Source organism: Megalopta genalis, chromosome 6 (genome assembly GCF_051020955.1).
Source record: "Megalopta genalis isolate 19385.01 chromosome 6, iyMegGena1_principal, whole genome shotgun sequence".
NCBI lineage: Eukaryota > Metazoa > Arthropoda > Insecta > Hymenoptera > Halictidae > Megalopta > Megalopta genalis.
In genome coordinates this window covers 21,900,106-21,923,606 of record NC_135018.1, presented here as the reverse complement: position 1 = coordinate 21,923,606, position 23,501 = coordinate 21,900,106, and the positions used below count along the sequence as shown (strand labels likewise).

The following is a 23,501-nucleotide window of genomic DNA, read 5'->3' as shown; positions in this document are numbered from 1 at the left end:
CTCTTACTGTCTACCTTTGTATACATATATTGTATATGTATGTATATGTATACATATTTTTTATGATCTAGAATTGTAATTTCTTTTAAGTTTATAACATGTAATGTGTTAGTAAACCTCATATGAGATTTGAGAAAAGATATTAGTGATTGAAGTTACTTTATAATAATCGTTAAACCGATACACAACGCTTAGCGAACTGTCCAGAAACGACTTGAAGAATTTTCTTGTAGTAGTAAGCCGGTTTCCTGTTGCTTTCAAGGGACAGATCCGGAGACAGCGAATCACTCATTAATTTCAATCCGGCCTAATTATAAAATGTGCTATTTTGCATAGTCGCTGTTAGCAAGTTAAAGTTCAATTATACCAGAAAACCGGAACTGCTCTAACTGATATAAACTTGTTTCAGAAAGCCTGTTACGAGGGCGGTCGTGTTAAGCAAAGTTTACGACGTTACGCTACTGTCCCGTTACACCCCATTTATTTGCCTCCGCCACCATGAAACATCAACTTATCCGGTTACATTTGTCGCTTATTGCGTAACCGGAAATATGTTCGGCTTGCTCTTGGTTTAAATCCGCCGCGGAAGGTTTAAAGCGATTATACTTCCGTACCGCGAGCCACCGAACAAACAATATTTCCCACTAAACAAGATAATCCCGGCTTAGGAGAAACGAACAAATAGCAATTTACGACCTCTGTATCGCGCGAAATAACAGGTTACGATAACGTTCGCGACGGATTGAAAGAAAAAACAGACTGAATTTCGAACGAAGATTATGAGAACGAATAAATGAAATTAGAGAAAGTATTTGTGTGGATTTCTATTGCATAGATCTGTATTTATATCTGTATTTCTAGTATTTGTATATATATATATTTAATTGCCTGATAACCTCGATTGAGGCTCTATGTTATTCTTATGACTTTTTGAGACACCGCGGTTTAAAGTTGCACTGTATTTTATAGATGGAACGTCCGATCAGACATAATTCGAAAACAGACTCTTAATCCATTGAAACAATCAAATAACTTCAACATTCGTTACAATGAAATAAAATAATTACGGATGACAATAATTACAACTCCTATTGATTTAAATTAGAAGAAATTTTTACGAAATCTACCCCCCTCGCACTGATATTAAAAAATTTTATTTTCTCGTTATACTAGGTTTAACAGCTTTTTACAATGATATAAATAACTTGCATCGTGAAATTTGTTCAAATAACACAATTGGCTCTTGCGTTGATCAATCTCACTTCGGTAAGCAAAAGTAAAATTTCTTTTTCTAATTACTTGCAACCGCATTGTAGAGCATAAAATACCATAAAACATTGTATTTGACCATTTCTTAATATCTTACACCGTTTTACAAATATGGACAATATTATAGAAATTCGTAATATCTTTGAAGGACAGTTTTTCACTCCAAGGACCATCTTCCGCAGACTTAAAAAATTGTTACATTTTTAGTATGACTTCAACTGCATTTCGAATTGCCGATATTCTTTTGTAAATAGAGGTATCGATGGCGAGAATACCTAGATTTGAAGGATATTCGAGTTTGCGGAGGAAGGAACACAACGAAAAAGAAAAGAAAGTGAAATTATTTCAGTGATAGATCACGACGAAGAGATTACGAACATCATATTGTAATCTCGAGAACGAAAAAAACGCTATTCTCAATATTAGACAGTACCGCATTGCAAAACGCGTTCGATCGAACGGAACAGATATTGTATATTATAGGGAAACCGTTCGAGCAAGAAATTTTATCTATCAGATAATATTGTGCTTCGATCAGACCGGCGAGAATACCAAGTGAGTCACATCATGTATTGATATTGTAGCACGGTAATCGAGCGGCATGTCACGCTGGAATAATTGCGGAGGCTTGCGGCCAGTGAAAAATGAGCCGGTTCTTGTGACCACTGCAAATGTGTCAACTAATTCGTGTCAAGAACGAGTCGTCGGGGATCGTCGGGGAAACGCGTTTAAGCAATCGTCTTACGGGATGTAATGCATTTCAGCCAGTTAAGATGGTCAGAAATAGCAGCAAGAAACTGATCTCGACGGGAAGAACCTAAATTATGCAACATCGATTTTGACAAATCTGTTTATTCTTTATTTCATCTTGCTTATTCAAGTACTGATTTGTTCCAGAATGCAAAAATATGCATGCTTTAATGCAAATGTGCATGCTAAAATGTAGGGTGAGGTAATGATTTAAAACTTCGTCATATTTTTCAGATAAAAGTTACATCAAAATAATATTTATGGAAGAACTCGAAATACAGTAAATTCTTCCTAATTGACTCTCAGCTTGTACACGAGAATGGACAATTTGGGAAGAGGATTTAATTAACTAATTATTGACAATCGGTAACTATAATCGTATCTCCTCTTTCCAGATTGTCCATTTTTGTGTACAAGCTGAGAGTCAATTAGGGAGAATTTACTGTACCTATTCTTACCAGATGTTTCTTTTAACTCTTAGCGGTCGACGACTTTTTCGGCCGAGTCAGATAGCAGGACGAGGCGATTTTTGCAAATATCTAACATAAACACCGATTGTCGCCTCTCACTCGCCATTCGTCCTGCCGCGCTAAACGTTAATATTATTATGTTTACTCAAGCACCACCTTATTCAAAGCGAGAAATATTCTACACGCGATGTAATGATACACGACTTCCTCGCCTAATTATGAAGCGTAATACAAAAATGTATGAGATTAACCACTTCGTGAGAAATATTCTGTTATCTACGCCATGTACAAAATTTTCCAAATAAAAGGAACTCTTTCAATATTTAGTAGACGTTCGTGGTCGTTGAAATGTTCGTATTTTTTACAACTTCTATTTACACATATACCGTAGTTGTTCACATCTTCGTAACCGTCGAGAAACATTATTCAACATTTTACCTACGCGATTGGAATATTGGATTAACCATCGATTAACACGATCTGTTTCGAATGAAACTCTGACAGTCGGTGTCTTCCCACCATTAGGAACCCAAATTCTATTGGAAGTTTCACGTTTTGGGATCCGCGATAAATGCCAGTGATTCTCGCGAAAAACTTTCTCAGAACAATGGCTCGGAACGTAAAGCAAGTCTGTAATTACATTTACCCGGTTCCCTATTTATATGAACGCCGTCGGTCTATTTATAACCCCCCGCCCCGTTATAAACGATTTGCAAATGAACCCCATGGAATTCCGATTGCGAGCCGCAGTAGGATAACGCGTTATCTGGAAACAGCGATTACACCCACGGAAACGGAATAGATACTCCATCTCCTCTTTCCGATATCGATTGCTATATAATGTACTCGGCTATTCAGTGCTTGAAACTGTAAATTCCTTTTACAGATGGTAGCAATGATTAACTTTACAGTTAATTAATTCTCTTTTGTCAGACGATATATATATATATATATATATATATATATATCTATATATATATATATATCTATATATAGATAGATTTTATTACCTTCATAAGGACAATATCGTCTGTTATCGTTGACGTTAACTGCATACAAGTTATAAACAATATATTTAAACGACGCTTGTTTAAATATATTGTTTATAACTTGTATGCAGTTAACGTCGGGCTAAATGGAACTATCGTAAAGCGACAGAATGAACCAGCTAATACTAACGGCAACGATAACGATTTTACGAAGGTAGTAAAATCATTTCCATGGGATTCAGAACTGTAATAATCGTCTTGGTCAATAGTTCGTTCATTTAATACTTCGTTTCAGTTGTAGAATACATAGTTTCAAGCGATAAGCTAGCAAAAGAGTCTTGAACTTGAACTGTGAAAGAGCAAGTTCGATTTGCGAAAATGTAAATATTATTTGCAAAGGGGAGAATATAATTTGCAAAAGGATGAATACAATTTGAAAAAGATGAACTCCGCGTGCAAACAGGGCAATATGATTTCAAAGAACGAGACTATAAATTTTCGAAAAACCAGGATCGATTGAGACTGAATTGTGGCCCTTCGAAACGCGTTCACGTAACAACGAATAAAGATATCGTAGGTTCGGATAATCAAGGTTCCACTGTGCTTTCGAGTCCCATCGATCCGTCACAGATCAGGGGGATAATCGCGGATCGTTTTTCCTCGTTCCAAGTGTCACGTGTCTACAAGTCGTTGTCAATTGCCGGGCTCGCGAATGATTGATCGATCCTGCAATGGAAGGCACTCGACCAGCTCTTTTTCCTCAGGCAACGGACATTTTGTTTCCATTCGATCGCGTCACTGGAAACACGATAAACCAATTTGCGGGCGAATCGACGCAATTGCACCAGGGGCCTCCGACGTTTCGCTCTTATGTCGATGAATGTCCTCTTGTATAATTCGCCTCCGCTAGAGGGGACTTCGTTTCGTTTCGTGTCCCGCGATTCCGAGGATGCATCTCTCGTTCATCCCCACGGACAGTAGAGAGCAGTGCCACCCGTGACTCAGCAAGGGTGAATATTTTGGGGTTCCTGGCTACTGTTTGCACTGCAGCTTCCGTGGGGATGGGTTCGATGAACCCAGATTCTCGAAGTATCGATTTGAAATTTCGTGGCTGTAAAGGGTTATAACTAGACCGGTTGATACTATTTACTGCGAGCTCTAGCGGAGGATACCTCGAAGTCTTTTGCAAACTGGCAATTTTTTCGTTGAGTATTCTTATATAATTTCATACAGGTCACTTTGGATGTATAAATCTCATCGTCAAGTAGAATGTTGGATGTGACGATCTTTTAAAAATAGAGGAAATTAATAAAAACGTACACGCTAGAGATGCGCTAAATTTTTGTCATCAAGACATAGGGTAGTGGAGCCCGTTACTGCAGGGTAACCAACTGCAGTGCCTTTGAATTGTTTCCGAGCATAATTAACTTTATATTTATCGAGTAAGACATGTCAAATTTTTTTTACTCAGAATTAAACAAAGTAAAAGAAGTTTATTTAATATTATTGAAGTGTCATTTCGACTTGTAGAGGTTCCTGCACCTGTGCGAAAGAAAGTAAAGAAAATTTTCGTCTTATAAAGGTTCTCGAGTTATCGAGGTTCTGCCGTACATCTTTTAAACAAAAGATGTGAAAAGTCAAACGGACGGCAGCAGTGAATATGTTCATACGAACGGGTCTAACCGATGTCACCAGGCCGATCCTCTGGAAACCCGTCGGCCATTCCATTTCTAACCATGCGATCTGTTGCCCATAAAACGGCAAGAAAAATAGCAAAACGTTCATTGGCCGAGTACGAGCTAGAAGAAGCTTGACATGCTGGAGGAAGATCGACGATCCCGGCCAAATATGGTTCGCGTGGCTTTGACGAGCCTACTTTCCGCACAATTGTGACCGGTCCTTTTCGTCCTTTTTGCTGTCGGAAGTCCTGCGTGTCGTCAACCATATTTATAGTTACGAGCGCACGAACGAATCTCCTAAGGTGGTCGAAACCCGTTCAGAGGGTTGTATTTACGTTCCGTTTAACTACATAATGCATGCGCATCAACTGCGCTGCTCCATTTTAATCCCCCGGTCATCGGATAGGGGCCCCGGACTCACCCCCTCGAGGGTTGTCGCGTGGGTTCCCGAAATGGGGAGCCAGCCGCTCACAAAAGCTGCACGAAATTCTGCGATACAAATGTGGAGCAACGATTCTACGTCTGGATATAATGAAATGAATTTCTGTTCAAACGCTGCTGACTCTGAGCGCGTACCGAATAAGCCAGTTAGAACAAAAGGGATGCAAATGTATAGTTTTTATAAAATTTATTATTATTTTTTTTTATTATCCTAGAGATTTTGATCCTTGAAATTATTGAAATTATTATTCTTTATTATCCTTGAAATACTGCAGAACCAGAATTATCCGAACCCTCGATGTACCTCTGAATCTTTTAGCATTCAAATACATTGTACATGTAAATTAAACAAGTGTTTGCAATATAGACTTGACATAATTATATCGAATATCTTAAATTATTATTGATTTTCATAACTGTTTGCATGCGAAAGGGATACAAGCGCTGTAACATAATTTCTCATATATTTAATAACTCATGAACTAACAACAAGAGATGATATTTTGATATTTCGAACACACTTAAAATTTAAACTCAACTTTCTCGACGACAGAAAAATGTCATTTGTGTATCCTTCTAATACCGAATACTTCACAGTTGAATTGGGACTGTTGTTATGGAGCTGTGTCCACACATTGAAGCAGCATTGAGCAACTTATTTCATCTTTTAATAAAAAATGTCTTATTCGATAAATACAAAACTAATTATGGTCAAAAACAAATCAAAGGCACAGCAATTGATGACTCCACAGTAACCGATTCCGAGTGAATAGCACCGCCTTCGTTTGCAGAACTATTTTCCTTCATGATGACATTTCGAAAAGAAAATTCTTTCACTCCTTCTCTGACCAAGCTGAGAAATATTGGCCCACGTGCATACAACCACTATCCAATAAGTTAATCGGCGAACTAGTCTCAGTAAAAAGGAAACGAGACCGACCTTCGACAGCGGCGCGGCGCCGTCAAAATGGACTCTGACGTCTATGTATTACGTACTTGTTGCCGGAACTCTGTTATTCGCGTGTACGCAACGAAATTAATGAATTCACTTTCTCTCTCGCCTCCTCCCTTGGCCATGGTGGCAGACCGTGGCCGTGCAAAGTCGACGGCTTGATTAATTTCTTGCACGGTTGCCTTAACGCCTGCATTCGTTCATCGATCCGCTGCGCACTGGGTATGCTTTTTCTTGAACCAAATTCATACAATTATGTTCATTCACTCTCATATCTCTTGTTCGAAACTTCGCATTACTCCGATAAATTTATTGTCGTTGATTGTCGCGTTTGATTGTGTTCTTCTGCTTTGTATTACTGTTTCAGCATTGCTGTCGCTGTGGTTATGCTTCGTATTGTTGCTTCTGTACTGTTATCATTGTTGTTATTATGCTTTGCACTACTTCCTCAATATTGTTGTCACTGCTGTTGAAATGGTTGTGCTTTGCATTACTGTTACTGTGTTGTTATCATGTCTTGTATCACTTCTTCTGCATTGCTGTCATTCCTCGTATTAACCAGACGAATTCATAATGTGTACCGCAAAAGTTGGTAATAATTATCGAAATAAAATTGTTACACACATCATAACAATTTTAATCCAAATTTTGCACTTCATTTCAATACGCATGAAATATAAATGAATGATCTTGGATTTAGATATTAAAAGAAGCGTAAAAGACTATATACATATAGAAGTGACGTAAGTCTAGAAGTGAGGTGGGTAATTTGAGCATTCATCAGTTCAACAACCATGAACTGATCAAATCAACAAACTGAATAACTTATTCTCAAGGTCAGTTTACTAGGCAATTTATTTCAATTAAACATTAATCCAGTCTTGAAATAATTAATCGGTCTTGAATAAATTCACGGTTCCACGTGCAGCTAAATTTACTTAACTGTGATCTCTGACAGTTATTTCTAAACCATTAGAATGAAGAAATTACTATACATTTAGAAGATTCTCGGATTCTCATCGAGATATTCACGTTGCTAATGATGAAACGACATTCGATGTATATTCGTAAATCGCTGTTCTGCTTTTTAATCCATGCAGAGGGAAAGAAAATTACTTGGATGCGTTCAACCACTGGGATTGCTTCAGCATTTAACGACGATCAAAGTACGCTCGGCATTGCCGGAAAACTGGGCCAACGAAATTATCATATCCCGCACAAAAAGCTTGATTCCACTTCAGGTGGAATCGCTCGCGAAGGAAATAGACGAGTCTACGTTGAAATTCACGATCGAAGCTTAATTGTCTAGATAAAGGCTGACTATGCGATTGCCTCTGCCAATTAGACTCTCTCACTCGATGGAGGAAAATATGCTCGTGATGTCGACCATTTGCCACGACATCGGTAATTTTTTAGTTACTGATACAGGAAACACTGATCCTTTATAGTCATTTGCATAAATTGACGAATGTTGTACATTTCCTTCAGCAATAATGATGTATTACTAAATGACTCTTGATTGAAGAACTTCGTATCGGTGTTGTCATGAAACCAAATATGAGTTGTTTCAAAGATATTTAAATACGTATATTTATAAAACTGAATTAGAATATTATTATATTTGTGCAGCGATCCGAAACTGTTATGTTATTAAAAAATTATAACAATTCAGGAGATTCAAACTCATTAAAGTTAACAGCTTTTAAGTTAGAGCACTGTTCCAGAAAATATGCGATACCATGTTGATGAATTAGATCTCGTTGTGCAGAGTATTAAAGCATAATTATACCGCACATCCAGTCAAATTTCTGCATCCTTGCTTCCTTTCGTGTGCACCGTTATTAATTTCATTTATTAAACAAACACGCGTCTCGCTATATACACATTTATGAGAAAATACATGTATCTCTTACGATAAATACTGCTGCGAATGAAAACCAGGAATGTTAATTACAGTTCAGATTATTCCCCGGCAGGTGATACGATGGATATGCTCGCGCGCGCGCGCGCGCGCGTTGACCAATATTTGAATTTATTATTAGAATTTACCTGTGCATTTGTCGGTGAATGTAAAGGGAAACCTGTTCCTGAAGAAGAACTATTACGATCTGTGAAACAGGCGTTTACATAGAATCAGACCTTTTATTATGTGACGCATAACTGAATAGAAATGCAATCTTAAATTAGATTCAAATTAACTGTCAAATCCAATTAGTGATTGTAGAAAACTTATTTTAAATTAACGTACATAGGTACTAAAAATACAACTAATTCTCAATAGAATTGAATGGGCTTTACATACGAATGAGTTTACATGCAACTTTATAACAATATGTATATATTTTCCCAGCAGTTTCCCAAATACTGTTCGAATTAGGTTGTAAAGTTATGTATGGGAGTACGCTTGAATTATATTATGTTATAGCTAAACTACGGATTTTATGCATTTACAGCAAAGATGAGTAACATATAAAATTGATAAGACATAAGATCAATTTCACAATATTATTACATTATTTTCAATATAACAATCTTATTTCAATTTTAAAAGAGTTATTGTGTTTTAAAAGATGCACGAACACTTTTGAGGGCCGTTGTATTGGACTCGATCCCATTCCTAGAAACCACAATTCTAAATGGCAGATGTGTGCAGACGACTACTTCAGCTTAAAAAGAAATGGATCCTCGAACACAAACAGAAACAAATCTGTTATTTTATACACTTACATCAGCGTATAAAGAAACAGAAACTGGGCGAATTTTGGTCCTGATTAATCGTTAGGTTTAATGAAGCAATGCACGCTTGGTCCAATGTAGAATAAAATATTTCTCGCGACTCTTTTCAGAAAAAGACTTCTACGTCCATCACGGTCTTCCGAGATCGACTGAAGACACCGGGTAATTTCATTGGTTTATACGAACGCGTGTCAGTGGTACGCGGCGATGGTGGCACGCTCGTAGACAGCTAGCGCAATTGAACTGTCCACGCATAACCAACCGAACAGATAAATCGCGTGCAATTACCGTCAGCCAAATTGAATCACACGTCATAGTCGAATAGAACTCGCATTTCACCCTTATCGGTACCAGGCCGGTTCATTATTTATCTTTCCTAACGAGATTGTCTGTTTTTTCCCCGCGGACCCAACGAGAAGGAAGACCGTAAGGCAGACGAAACAAATAAAAAGCGGAGAGCACGAAACCGGAAGAGAAATTCCAGCTTGGTTTCAGCTTCGGATTCAGCGGCAGTAAGGAGCAAATAATTTTAATTACAGTCGACCAGCGCGAGCCTTCCTAATTGCATCGCGGGTCCTCGAGGATCCTTTCACGTTCGCTAGTGGGCAGCGAATAATTAAAAAGAATAACGGCCCACCTATTCCGACAAGGAAAGCACGTGATACTAGGCCGAAGACCTATCTTCTTGGTGTACGCGAGTCAACAGACACCCACTCATCCACAGAATATTGTAATTAAACGTAATATTGCCCGCGCGAATTCTTTTCATCATAATAATAGACGCGCGCAGACAAGAAAGAAGAGTCGTGGAAACAACGGAATATAAATTATAAATAGTATGCAATCAACACACACACAGTTGGTAATATAGTTCATTTAATTCGCAGTTCCCGCAGTTACAGTTTTACATTAAAATATGAAAAATAATTTAACAAAGATGTGCTGTAATTAAATGGTGGATAATCTACATGCTTACGATATAGTTGAAAAACATAGGGAAGAGGAATCCCAATAAAGCTTTTTCAATTTTTATGTTATTTCGAGTAGGTGTATCTTAATTGTGTAACAACTTTACCATTGTTTTATCCGTTGGCTAATTAGAATGTTAATTAATGTGCAGACGGTTATATTTATTTCATACGTATTTTTGCGCAAATACGAAATCGTATAAAATACGAAATCATATAGAATTTGCTTCTTTTCTCTACGATATAGCATCAAATAATTAACCAATTTATTTTTGGATTACATTGCATTAACCCCTTATTGATTGTGATCAATAAACGCCGCTACTGGAACATTATTATAAAAGGAAATGGAAAAAGTGTTTCGTAACTTCGTTCGTGAGAAAAATTATTATCGGCGTTAGTGAGTTAATGCGTAAAAAAATAAACAATAAGTCACTTCCTCATTTCGAAAAATTGCATACTCTATTAACGTCATTTTTCTACAAAAATTTTAATGCGAATTTACATTTATTCTAACTATAGACCACGTTTGAAAATAAATAACGAAAAAGTAACATCTGGTCGAACTCCTCCGTTACTCTGCTCTTATATAAATATTTTGTTTATATAGAAAAATAATAAAATCTTTAAAAATTTGTTCTAGTTTCCTATGGCGAGAATCGGGCATAGTTCTTCATTTCTATGAAACAACTGGTTGCTATTTTCTCGTGTGGAACCGTCCCGACTATTCTAGATCGATTCCAAGCTTAGAAAGTGCGATCAGATGAACATCATCAGCCTTCTTCTTCCACGAAAAGTAGGCTTTCGTTCGGTAGAGTCTCGCGTGCGATCACTATCACGCTAATTACACCGGTGTCGCATAATAGCTGCCAGGCATCTACGCTACCGTTTTAATGGTATTAAGATTGGAGTCGTGGCTCGTTCGCTAGCATGACGAAGACAAATACCTCCTCTTCCAAAACTGTCCCTTTTTCTTTATAAGCTGAGGAACAATTGGAGAGAATTTACTCTACTAGCTAGCAAAATTTGCTAGGAAGGAAGAAACTGCTATTGTATACATATGAAACTACCAATTAAATTTGGCCAGCATTTTGGGAAAAGGGACCACTATGCGATATAGATCCAAAATGTTAAGCGCACAATTCACAAAAAGAACATTTGAGATAAGCTAATACTTTCGATCTACACAAAGGAATGTGCGAGATTCCACACAACTGGTTGAGTAGCGTTCTTCGATCCGCGGACGATTAAAAGTATTCTAAAACAATCTACAGCAGCCTCGAGAGTTGCTTATCAATCAGGAAGCATCGTTAAATCGGGCTCCACCGTTCCAACCGTGGAACAATACTCCTAAATAAGGGATCAGTCTGTTGATTACGGAAGAATGGCGGAGTTTACGGACGAAATGTCTCGCTAAACCAACTGGGATGATGAAAAAAGCGATAACAAACGTCGGAGAGACGGATCGTACGAGGCAAACGAGGAAGACGCGAAGAATTGAAAAACTCCGGGAATAATACGTATAGGTGAGCGAATAGGAGAGGGGAAAAGAGGAGCCGGAGGAAATAGGAGTGAAAGGCGACAGGGGTGGGAGAAAATGGCGGTAGCACGTGCCCCGACGACCGACGCGACCGGTCGAAATCGGTTCGACGATTCCGGACAGGAAACGGGCCCGGCTTCACGGTCGATGGTCAGATCGTATCGATGAAAATTGCAATGGCCTCGCCGCGGTGAAACGTTCCAATTTCGCGAGAGAACAACGACATACTGTGCGCACACCGACGCGACGCCGACTCGTGCATGGGGAACCGAAATACGTTCGATCCGCGTTCATTCTTCCTCATTTCGCATATCGCAATTGATACACGTAATACACAGTGGCAAAACTTACGGCCGGCGTAAACTGTTATCGCGGAACTAGTGCCGCGTACATAGTAATTATATTTTACACGGCGATGTTAGGTAAGATCGAAAATAGCGTCGAAATTCTTGGTAAGATGCAAATGGTTCTCAAGAAAGGGTTTCGATATATTGGGTTGGCAACTAAGTAATTGCCGATTTGTTCAATGAAATAAAAAATTTTTTCTACTTGGCATGAAGTTTAATTTGTAATGTATTTTCCATTTTATTCGATGACCTTCTGCCATCTCTCTGACAACTTGAAAATTCCACGCTCGTAGAAAGTCTGATCCTTCTCGGCCAAAAACTGAGTTAAGTGAGATTTTACAGCGTCATCATCATTAAAAGTTTTACCACGAAGGGAGTTGTCCAAGGATCGAAATAAGTGGTAATCCGATGGCGCGAGATCAGGGCTATATGGTGGGTGTAACATCAATCCCCAACCAATATCCATCAATTTTTTCCGAGTGGACAAAGACGTGTGCGGCCTAGCATTGTCCTGGTGGAAAATGACACCTTTACGATGGACCAATTCTGGTCGCTTTTCTTTGACCGCTGCATTCAATTTGTCCAGTTGCTAACATTCACGGATAATAAAAAATAACATAATAATAATAATAATAATAATAATTTTATAATATAACATTTACGGATATCATAAAAATGGGAGTGAGAGACATCTATAACTGAAATCGGCAATTACTTAGTTGCGAACCCAATATTATTATATATTCGATATATTATTATTATATTCGATTATAGTTCGATATAGTGATTAAACGATGAATAAATTTGCTATTTAGTTTCTATTTTTTGCAATTCATGCAGATAATTTTCACTTTGTATCAAAATCCGCAGTCCGCTAATAATTTATAGGTAGATTCGAGATGAAATTGAAACCATCACCATGAAATTGTTTTGATCATTTTTTGCACATCGGCACTTGAGCTGTCTCTACCGTAATTGTTACTTTTTCGCCTAGAAGTCAACATAAATAGTGAAATATATATATTGATATTCTAGTGACAAATACATAATTGAAAAAAGTTCATTACATTAGATCGAATTTTTATTTTATATGTTATTTATTTATTTATTTTATTATATTATAAATTTAAGATAATACACGAGACAATATAATATACTCAGACATGAATAAATCGAACTACAGAAGAATGAAAAGGAAGGTCTGCTATGTTGTAGGTTCCCCTACAATACATTTCACAGACCAGAATGCAACCCATCTGAAAAACTAATTAATTTCATGCACATATAATGAAATGTATTCCACAGTACGTTATCCTAACTTCATAACGGTATTACGAAATTCAATTATCGTTTATTCATAAAATCGAAGAAAATTTTTTCTGAAAACATAAGCTTTTCCTTTACGGCCGTATCAATTTTATTAGGATTTTTAATTTTTCAAAAGAAATAACTACCAAGTGTGTTAACAAATTTTTTTATTTTCGAAGATGTACAGTAGCGACTTTATAAAATCTCAACGCAAATGTGGCGTACCTTTGATCGGAACAACGAATATACTTATATTCTTACGAGTATACTTCGTGTTTTTCCTGTTGCACAGGAAAAACAGCTGAGAATTACAGCTTATCGCGTAATTATTCCTCAATAGGCATCAGTCATAAATACTTGCTCTGATCAAAAACATTCAAGCACAAGATCCGCAGAAGATCCTAAAATAAGTATCGGTTTAACCTTTCACGCTTCACCTCCCAATCTCACGAAAGAAACTCTTGTCATACATGTCACCCCGTTCTATAAAAACCAACTTTAGTAATGTACACAGAGTAATTTTGATGATATATACAGAGCTGTCTCGTTGAACCTAAACTTAATCAAGACATGTGCTTAACATATCCTCGTCATCCAGATCACTGATGTCCTCAGTTTTACATACACTGATCGGTGAAGTAATTTCTACATGTGGGTACAAATTTGAGTGTCTCGGCTCCGTTGACACATTGAGAGTAGACGACGAAGCCGCGCAATTGTATAAGCCCACGTCAGCATTGAAAAGAATATCGCTTATCGCGTGCTGAACAGCGCATCGTGTGTAAGTCGAGTAAGTTCTCATCTTGTGCATAACATACAGGCAGAAATTTTGACACTCATCCTGTATCGGGCTGTTAAACGGATCTACTACAGCGTACGATGAATGCATTAAGGTGTGACCACGATCCGCCGATCTTCGAATAAAGTGCGCGTTCATAAATTTCGCTTCCCTATTCGCTTGAATCGTCTTTTGATTAGGCTGAACGTCAGTAATATCTATTCTACTATCTTCCATAGTATTTACTTCTGCACTTTTCGAGTTTGTTGGGGTTTGTTCATCAGTCGACTCTAGTTCTATATTTTTCAGACTTACTGGAGCTTGGCTTACGTCTGGTATCCTTCTTTTTCTCACTGGAGTGTTTGTGGTTTGTGTGGCCTTTCTTTTGGCAACTCTTTCCAGCGAGGGCATAGCGCTGCTTGTGCTATCGTCAGTCGCATTTACTTCCGTTTCTTTCGGCAAATTTTTGAGATACTCGATCCTTGTTGAGGTTCTCCTTGTCGTAGAAAACAAAATGTTATCTGTCATATCGCCAGTTATATTTGGTTCGGATAAAGCCTGTAAACGTGGTGCATCGGTTAATTATCTAAACAAGTTCTAGTTCTAGAATATTTCAATTTAAAAGATTGTTCGTGTATTCAAACCACAAACATACAGAAACCGGACCAATAAAATTGAAATATAATATTAATTACGTTTGAATTTAACGTAGCATGTAGATAAAATATAGTAACATTGACGTCCATGATTAATTTAAATAATGATTTTTTCACTATATCGGCCGATCAAACGTTTGAAATAGACTAATCGCCTGATTGACAAGTTAAACAAGAAAGTCGACAGATAATTAAGAATGAAATTACATATTCCGTAAGAAATTTAATCATTGTTGCTCAGTAGTTTTGAGAGCAATACATTAGTTGCATAAGATATTGGGAATTTATAGGATAATTTGCAATTTTATCACAATGATAATTAAATGCTAAATGATGCATCGTTCAAATGAATCGATGTACTTACATCAATGGGGTAATCTCCTAACTTTGTAATAGCTTTGTCCGTGAGAAAAGAGAAGCTATCATAAAAACACCACTTACTCGTGCCAGTTTTCTTGCCTTAAAGAAATTGGAATATACAAATGTTACATTCCGACAACAATTCCAAAATGTTTGAAGCACTTGGTGTTCACTTTGTGACCACTTGTTCGATTGAAACTGGGTGATTTTTTACCAGTGAAGTCGATGAACAAAGGTGCAAATTAACGTTGGAAGTATAATATGTAGAAATGTTACTTCATTGTGATATAAGATTATATCAATTTAAAATCTACCTAGCGATGATTTACATGATGTAACTTACATTTCACAGAAACTAGTGTCGTGCATTATAGAATATAACATGTAACAAAAACGAAAACTCGTACACAATACTTAGTGAACAGTTAGCGACAATTCATCGGCAATCTGTGTTTGCTGCGAATACAATGGCGCTTGCAGTTCATTGTAATCGGTATCACGGCAGAAATGTTTGTGACATGTAGGATACAATAACGTGTTGCAGCGTACATTGCACTACACGTTGCATAACACTTACACTGAGCCTTTCGCGGCTGAACTGGAAGGATGCCATGCTGCACGAGGCGTACCACTTTACTATGTATGTATTTTACAATTATATGCGTGCTGATATAGGCAATCGAAATTATCAGCCGATTATTTACTTCCGGGAGTATATTAAGTTACCCGAAAGATAGTTCCCGACCATATTTTCCATTTTATTTTATACAATAAAATTACTATCATTATTATTAGGGATATGCTCACATGTAAGTGGAAAAAGTGTTAGGTTAACAACGAATACTAAATAGTAAAAAATCGCCAAAGATAAAAATGTGTCTTCTCTTTAATGAAATTAACATTAAAATATATAACATAATCTGATATAACTGATGTATAATTAATCAAATTAGAGAAAATTATGATTAACATAGAATACTGACAAAATTTCTAAAGAAAACTCAAAAAAACTATTTTTATCGGCAAAAATGAATATTCATTGAAAAAGACAAATAAGTAAAAGTCTTTCACATTTTAGAATTTATTTTATCTTATTCCTCCTGAACCTAATAAAAACAGGGAATTTAAAATGCTTGCATGAAAGCTCGCAGTCTAATGATTGTTCTTCACGGGTGTGTCCCTGTATTCGACGAATGAACACATCACGTTACCAAAAAGTATGGAGACTGCAGAACATTGGCGTAACCAGGTAGACATCAGAGGAGGTTCCCCACCTCCCTTTTTCACGAAAAAGTCGGCATTTTCCTCCGAAACAAAATGATTAAAACGGGAAGACCAGCACCATAAGAGCAAAATATTTTTTGCTGAAAAAATCTATTGTAGATTTTATATATTTTATATTATATATATATTTTACTTTTAACCAATCTCAAATTGTTTTCCTTACTATTTTTTAGGTTTAAGAATTATGTTTGTACGATCTAATTCTTAATCTCAGTATTAAATAGATATATAAATAACTATTGTTGTGTAACTTTACTTATAAATATGTATACCTTATTCTGTGCAATCCACATGTATGGCAAAATGGTAAAAGTCAATATGGTAACAAATGAACAAAGATTCCAGTTACGCCAATGTCGTAGAAGGGAGCGTTTTTTTCCCGTGCCAAGTGTGACTGTGGCTGTTGAGAAACGAATGTTTGAGAAATATACCTATGCAATGTCGGAGCAGCAAGGGGTAAATAAGTATACGCATGTGTGGGAAAGAGTGTTCTTAAGCTCAACCTGTGCGCCGCGAGAGCGAGTTTGAAGAGAGAATGGTAGACTGGGGGAAAATCGCGACGCTGTGATAGCGAGAAACACCGTTCTGTTTCTATTCTCGTAAATCTAAACACGATTCTTGTGAAAAACAAAAATGTCAATATTTAAGGCATTGACACCGGAAAATATTTTATTATGATTTCTTGAAAAGAGACTATTGCAGCTATATCCATAATGGTGCAGCATGGGAATGAAGAAATTCGAGTACTATGCGATAAATTAGTGACAATGACAGAGAGACAGGAGGTAGAGTTTCTCCCAGCACCACGAAACAAAAAAAAATTTACAAAAGACTATATAACGTATTGTCCTGAGTGTCCAGAGTCACCCCAATTATGTTTACAATGTGTTAACGAATTCCATCGTAACTAATAAAATGATATAATATTTTTAAAACAAATTTAAATATAAGTATAATTTGTTAGTATAAGTATATTTTATATTTTATTAGTTTATTATTAGTACAAGTATGTTTTTAATGTTTGTTTTTGTTTACTTTATACTTTATTGTTGCCCTATATTGTCTATACTCGTTACAGTTGTGTTACAAATAAAATTACTATAAATTACCTCCAAAATCCTGCTTTAATTGAATGAAGACTGCGGAAACATAGCCGTCACCCAGGTATGGATGAAGTGGCGTTCAACATGGCATTAATCTTTTATAGTTCGAATTTACAAAATGGGTTTAAACAAACTCATGTCACCCAAAACCAGCAAATACCAATCTCTAGATGCAAATTAATCTGACCTGTGAAGTAAGAATGGAAAATCTTAAATGAAGTCGCCTTTGCTACATAAGAGAAGTAAGTGAACAAGATGCTTAATTTCGCCATATTGTGCTTACAAATGAAACAAGATCAAAGAATAAGATACTTTTGCCATATTGTGGTTAAAAATTAAATTAGATTTTAAAAACATGATAAATCAATATGTATCTTCAGTTACAGAGAATTATAGGGGTCTAATAAATTTAAGAATAATATTTGCCATACACGTTTCTTGTTCTAATATTCTAAATACGCTATAGGAATATAATATATAAATATAAAGAATTTAAGTATAGAAACATTGATGCAATGCGCTGAATGAATAAATATATTTTGTACCAAATAATTCGTTACAATTTGTACTTTCGTTCATTTATTATTATAACAGATATCGATAAATGTGTTAATTTTAGAAAGTTACATTTATTCTATAATCGACCCCGTGGACTGTTACAATCGACCCGGGGTCAGGGACGAATGTATCACTCTCTCCGCTTCTCATCTATATTAATAACCAGGATATTACTTGACGAAATTCTGCACTCAATAATGTCGGTCAATAAATACTTTCCTAGAAGATATTTTGTTCTAAATACAAATAGTTCTTGCATGATCTTGCTACCCTAAAAAGACTATGCAAGTTGTAGTATTCACAGGATTGAAATGGGGTGCTATACAAAAATTATTTGTGGCAAACTTTCGTCAACATGCCAATCAATACAATATCATGATTAAAAAATGACCCAATTTCCAGAGTTCTATAGAATTTCTCAGAAATGTTGTAAGCCCTTAAAAGAGGCAATTCCTGAGTTGGCTTGAAATAACATAATCATTAGCGAAAATATTGGGAGCGGTTATGGCTTTGTTAAAGAGTCATTAATGAAAAATAGGGGCCAATCAGAGTGAATACAGCTCACAAATTCTGGCGCGATGGCAGGCTATGCTTCACAGAGTGTTGGCTTCGTACAGAACTCGAGAATTGTACAACTCAATATACGTAAAAGTATTGTTTCATATTAGATACAAATATTTCGGTATCCGAACAGAACACGAGAAGTGTCACAAGGTGTATGAGTGCACTGACCTCGAACAATAGGGGACGATCTACATAATTGATCGCAGGCATCACCGAAATCCAAGGCACATGCTCTATGCTCCACGACAAAAAGATAACGCACTATATGGATATTGTGTTTTCTAGTCCTTATTATAACATATTGTATTGATTTTAACGATTATAGAGTTCAGTAAAAGTAAAAAATTGTTTCAATGTATTTTTACACATTTATTATGGTTTGATTGGAAATAAAAGATTTGATTGTGCAATATGTCAAATGATAAACGATATTGGCGCATCAGAAAGACTGCATAAATGTTTTAAAAGAACTCAAAAATAGGAATACGTATAACAAGATGTTTGTTAAATATCTTTTTCAACTTCACAATTCACTTATAGAATCATTCATATGTACTGAGTTAGCTAAATGTATCCTGCAAATTTTAATAATATTTAAGTATGGCGGTCTAGCTGATTATTCTAAAATCTGGATATTCTACTGCTTAAAATAGCCTTCTTCTATTCTTTTCATTGTGAACGCTTGTATTATCTTCTTGCAAAATAAAGTTTGCACCCATAATTCCTGCAGTATTTCCCTTCAACTGCTGTCGATTAAACTAATATATTTGAACTATTCTATAAATTTAATTTCATTATACTATTGCTATCAAACTTTAGCTCACACCTTTACTTTTATGCCACGACTTAAGATCTGATGTTTCATATAAAAATCATGGAAATAATAACTATGACCATCAAATTTATCTAATACTATAAACCTTTCCTTATCACTAAAAATAATTCCATGCCATTTCTTCCTCTAATGAATATATCTCTCAGGAAATTGTGAATGAGCTTTTTTATGTAGCTTTGTTATTGGTGGTGTATACATTCATTTTTACTCTAGCTTCTGCTGTAGTTTCGCTTACGGTAGCAACAGGATATTATGCCATTCTGAAAATTGCTCATTGCTTGACGATCGTACTGCCTACGACTCCACAGTTCTACAATTTTTTCAATAGAAAAATGGGTGCAGTATGAAGATTTGATATTAACTGGAGAAGGAAAAATTTGTGGGTTTGCTATCAGTTTGGCACAGAAACCAGCATTCAAGTCTACGTATACACCTTTACCTTAAGTCTCTATACAAAAAATAAGTATAGTGTATATCCTGAACACATGCGAACTATTGTAAGCTGTTAATAACTTATTAACATATGTGCAACCAACTAAGTTGCTAAAGAAAAAGCAAGGGCTTACGACATTTTTGGGACACCCTGTATAGACTAGTAATCCTCACTCTACCCTACCTTCATTCCGTAAACGCTTATTCTCCCGCCAAAAATATTTTTTGAGGTTAATAACTTTGTTCTGGCAATCCAGTTCAGTCACTGGTTTATTAAGTATTATAGACATTCTTGCCGCGATCGTAGACCAGCTTTTGTTTATTTTAGATTTCTGAGATTGTTTCACATTTTCTGTCTTCCACAAGTATTCGTTCTCCTTGAAGAGATTTATCAACTCGCGCACTGCCTCTTTTGGCCATTTCTGCATACTTAACGAAGCAGGAAAATGAAGTTGTAAAACAAAATAAGAGAGATTAGGATCAGTTAGTACGCAATGTTTGTGTGAACAAGTTCCTATCCTAAATCCAAACAATTACTGATTGCGCACGCTCAAATTCAAGGTAGCAATCTATTCTTAAGGCGTGTACACATTGTATCTTTAGCTATGTTTACGTGAAAATCAGCGATCTTGCTTTCCAAGATCGTCCTTGTACGAGTACGTACATATTGCCCCGCTGATAAAGTTCATTAACATCTATTTATATTATTTATTAGCGTTACTTGTTTATCGTTATAAATAGTTAGATTATTGAGACCGTTTTCAGTGATCTTATAGTAAAAATTAAAAAATATCGATTTTGTTAGATATTTTCATAGAATGATGTTTTAAAAACATTATAAAAAACATCGATGCAAAAATTCTCAGAATCGACGAAATTAGAACACATTTTGAAAAATCTAGACAAAATACAAATTTTTTACGTCGTTTTGAACTATTCTTCTCCTTATAGTAGACTAATTAATTTTACATATGTTTTATGTCTAAATTCCCGTTTTTTAGTTGTAACGAAGGAAAATATATTTTTTTCGAAAAAGTAAGACTTTTTCTTTAGTCTTCTTTTATTTTTCAAAATTTATGTTTTTTGAGAATGCAGTCTTGAACATTCATACGAAAACACAATTACGTTTTCAATTATCTCACATTTTTAGAACGTGATTAATTCTGAAGGGAAGCAACCGAATAGAAAATACGTTGTAACGCGCAAACACATTTAATATTTTACCTTCATCAATTCTCACCTGCCCCGCGTTGAATTTGAAATGCACTTTGAAATTGGTTTACCAAATTTACGCATGTATGCAGATCCTAAAGTGAATCGGGGTTGTTGACTTTCATTTTCACGGTGCCGGTACTGCATATACGATGAACCGATACGAGCTGTTATCAACGACGCGGCAATGCAATGTTATCGCGGCAATGTAGTATTCCAAAAGAAACTTGGACGTTGTCTTCGGAAGTTGCAGTTTTCGTAGATTCGAACAATCGCATCTAGGAACGGGTTCACTCCGCTGCATCGCCACACCATCGACTTCATATAATATAGTTCTAGCTTATCCTATACGTGACTCAATTGACTCCACGTGCTGGTGCTCACAATCGTCGCACCCATGGATACGCTCGTTGAAAACAAATTACAAATTACTTTTTTTGTTTGCGACGTTTGGTTATTTAATTTTCGATCATTGCGATACAATTACATGATATTATTATATGTTATTATATTTCTACAGTGTTTTCGGTCTATATTAGCGAGACAGTGTATCAGTTTCATACAACGTTTCTAATTATCACCTTATTGCAGTTAAAATTAAAAAAACCTGCTTATTTTTTGTTAATCAATTTTTACTTTCTTTTGTATTTTCATATTTATTCTTATATCTTTTCGTGCAATCAGCTTAAACGCGTATGATAAGAGGGTTAAACATGTTTAAATGTTTAGAATTTTATAAAGACAGGATACAAAATTGTTCTACGTCAAAATCATTTGCATGGCTGGTGCAGCTGTATAGTTACAGCAGAATAGATTCTAAAAATTGAAAAAACTGCTATTTCGAAATTCCGCAAAAGTCAAGAGTGATTGATTTTATGCATTTATGGCAAAAATGACTGAAAGAAATAGAGGATCGTAGAAAGATGAAAGGTATTGGTGAGTATCGATACATTATGACCAATTTGTTACTATAATAACGACGGCGGTTATAACGTGGTTTCCCACTTCTGTTCGAAGTACATACATATTTTTACCGTCGACATCTCGCAATTATCATGTTTGCAGATATCCTTGAATCCTTGAGCATTTGCATTTTCACCAAGCAAGGAGTTCCATACGCCCATTGGTATTTATCTCATACACGGATCAATTTGCGCAAATCATTGCGCTTACGGTTACGATGCAAAGCGTCGTGTGCGTGTCCTACGCTGGGAACGGTAAAGCTGACAGGGCGCAAACCTCGTAGCAATCTCGACTTCGGTCTTCCAAACGAACCAGACTGCATCGCAAGCGCCGATCACTAATTCGAATTCAAATCACGCATCCCGTTCCGTACGTCTCTACGTACCGCGATGTATATCCGTAGACGGCAGCGAAGCGCACGAAACACTATGTTCACGAACGCTGCGAGTCTGTTTTGTCATAAGCGTCGTTGAAACATTTATACATACACAACTTTCTGATCAGCCCAGTATGTAGCAGCGTAACTAACAATATAAAGATGAGTGCTAAGAAAAGCTTCTCTAATTTTCCATCGAAGTAGTGAAAAGATTCGGGAATACTTGCAGGCTTAAAAAAAAGCTTCCAGCAAAGTTCATTCCGAAATGTAGACCGTGTCAATCAGTTAGCGTCGAGGTATTTTTAAAACGCACGTCGCCGGCTGAATGAATGGCGTCTGCATCAGTATTTACTGCGGGATGAATGAGAAGAGTGATTGCCAAGTGTGAAAACAAGAATGGAAGCGCGTCTCTAAACGCTTCTTTCGCGCCGAGTTTACGGCTCCTCTATAATCTGAACAATCTGGGCATTATTCTCTCAGCTGCTCCGAATCACCGCGGCAAACCAAATTCAGCAAAATACATTTTTTCCTTTCACCCTTTCGTGATCTGTATTGCATCCGATTCGGTTAGTTCTCGATTTACAGTGTCCACTTTGGTTTCGTAAAAAGTTGCAGCATCGAGAATGAGACAATTCATTTCAATCGACTTTGATCGTGTATGACGAATGTATTGTTCGGCGTTACTTTCGTTTATTAATGTTTTGCAAAACGTCTGATCTGATAATGTTTTGCAAAACGTTTGATCTATTAATGTTTTTTTTCGAAACGAAGCTTATGATTACAGCGAGGATCTTGACACTAAATAAGAATTTTCTGCATTATTGACAGAAAACAGTATTCAGATCAAAATTTCTTTGTTCCAATTTTTTTCTATTGCATTCAAGAAATCAAAAATATATTACTTCATTTTATACATATATTAAATGAGATG

The 23,501-nt window shown here is 36.3% G+C and overlaps 2 protein-coding genes across 2 annotated transcripts in view; both read right to left on the bottom strand.

Moving 5' to 3' along the window:
- LOC143259730 (uncharacterized) overlaps positions 1 to 23,501 on the bottom strand; it is an 801,439-nt gene that overhangs the window by 512,798 nt on the left and 265,140 nt on the right. The window lies entirely within an intron of this gene.
- Positions 13,600 to 20,579, bottom strand: LOC143259609 (uncharacterized). The gene is made up of 3 exons (XM_076522678.1): positions 20,204 to 20,579; positions 15,248 to 15,342; positions 13,600 to 14,785 (listed from the first exon to the last, which is right to left on the bottom strand). Exons 1-3 carry the CDS (start codon positions 20,445 to 20,447, stop codon positions 14,009 to 14,011), a joined length of 1,116 nt encoding a protein of 371 aa, XP_076378793.1. The 5' UTR covers positions 20,448 to 20,579; the 3' UTR covers positions 13,600 to 14,008.

Excerpts from the sequence above, each read along its gene's own strand:
- LOC143259609 (XM_076522678.1), bottom strand. The coding sequence starts at position 20,447 with ATGCAGAAATGGCCAAAAGAGGCAGTGCGCGAGTTGATAAATCTCTTC. Across the intron at positions 15,343-20,203 it reads TAAGCGTTTACGGAATGAAG|GCAAGAAAACTGGCACGAGT; the intron begins GTAGGGTAGAGT and ends AATTTCTTTAAG. Across the intron at positions 14,786-15,247 it reads TAGGAGATTACCCCATTGAT|GCTTTATCCGAACCAAATAT; the intron begins GTAAGTACATCG and ends CCACGTTTACAG.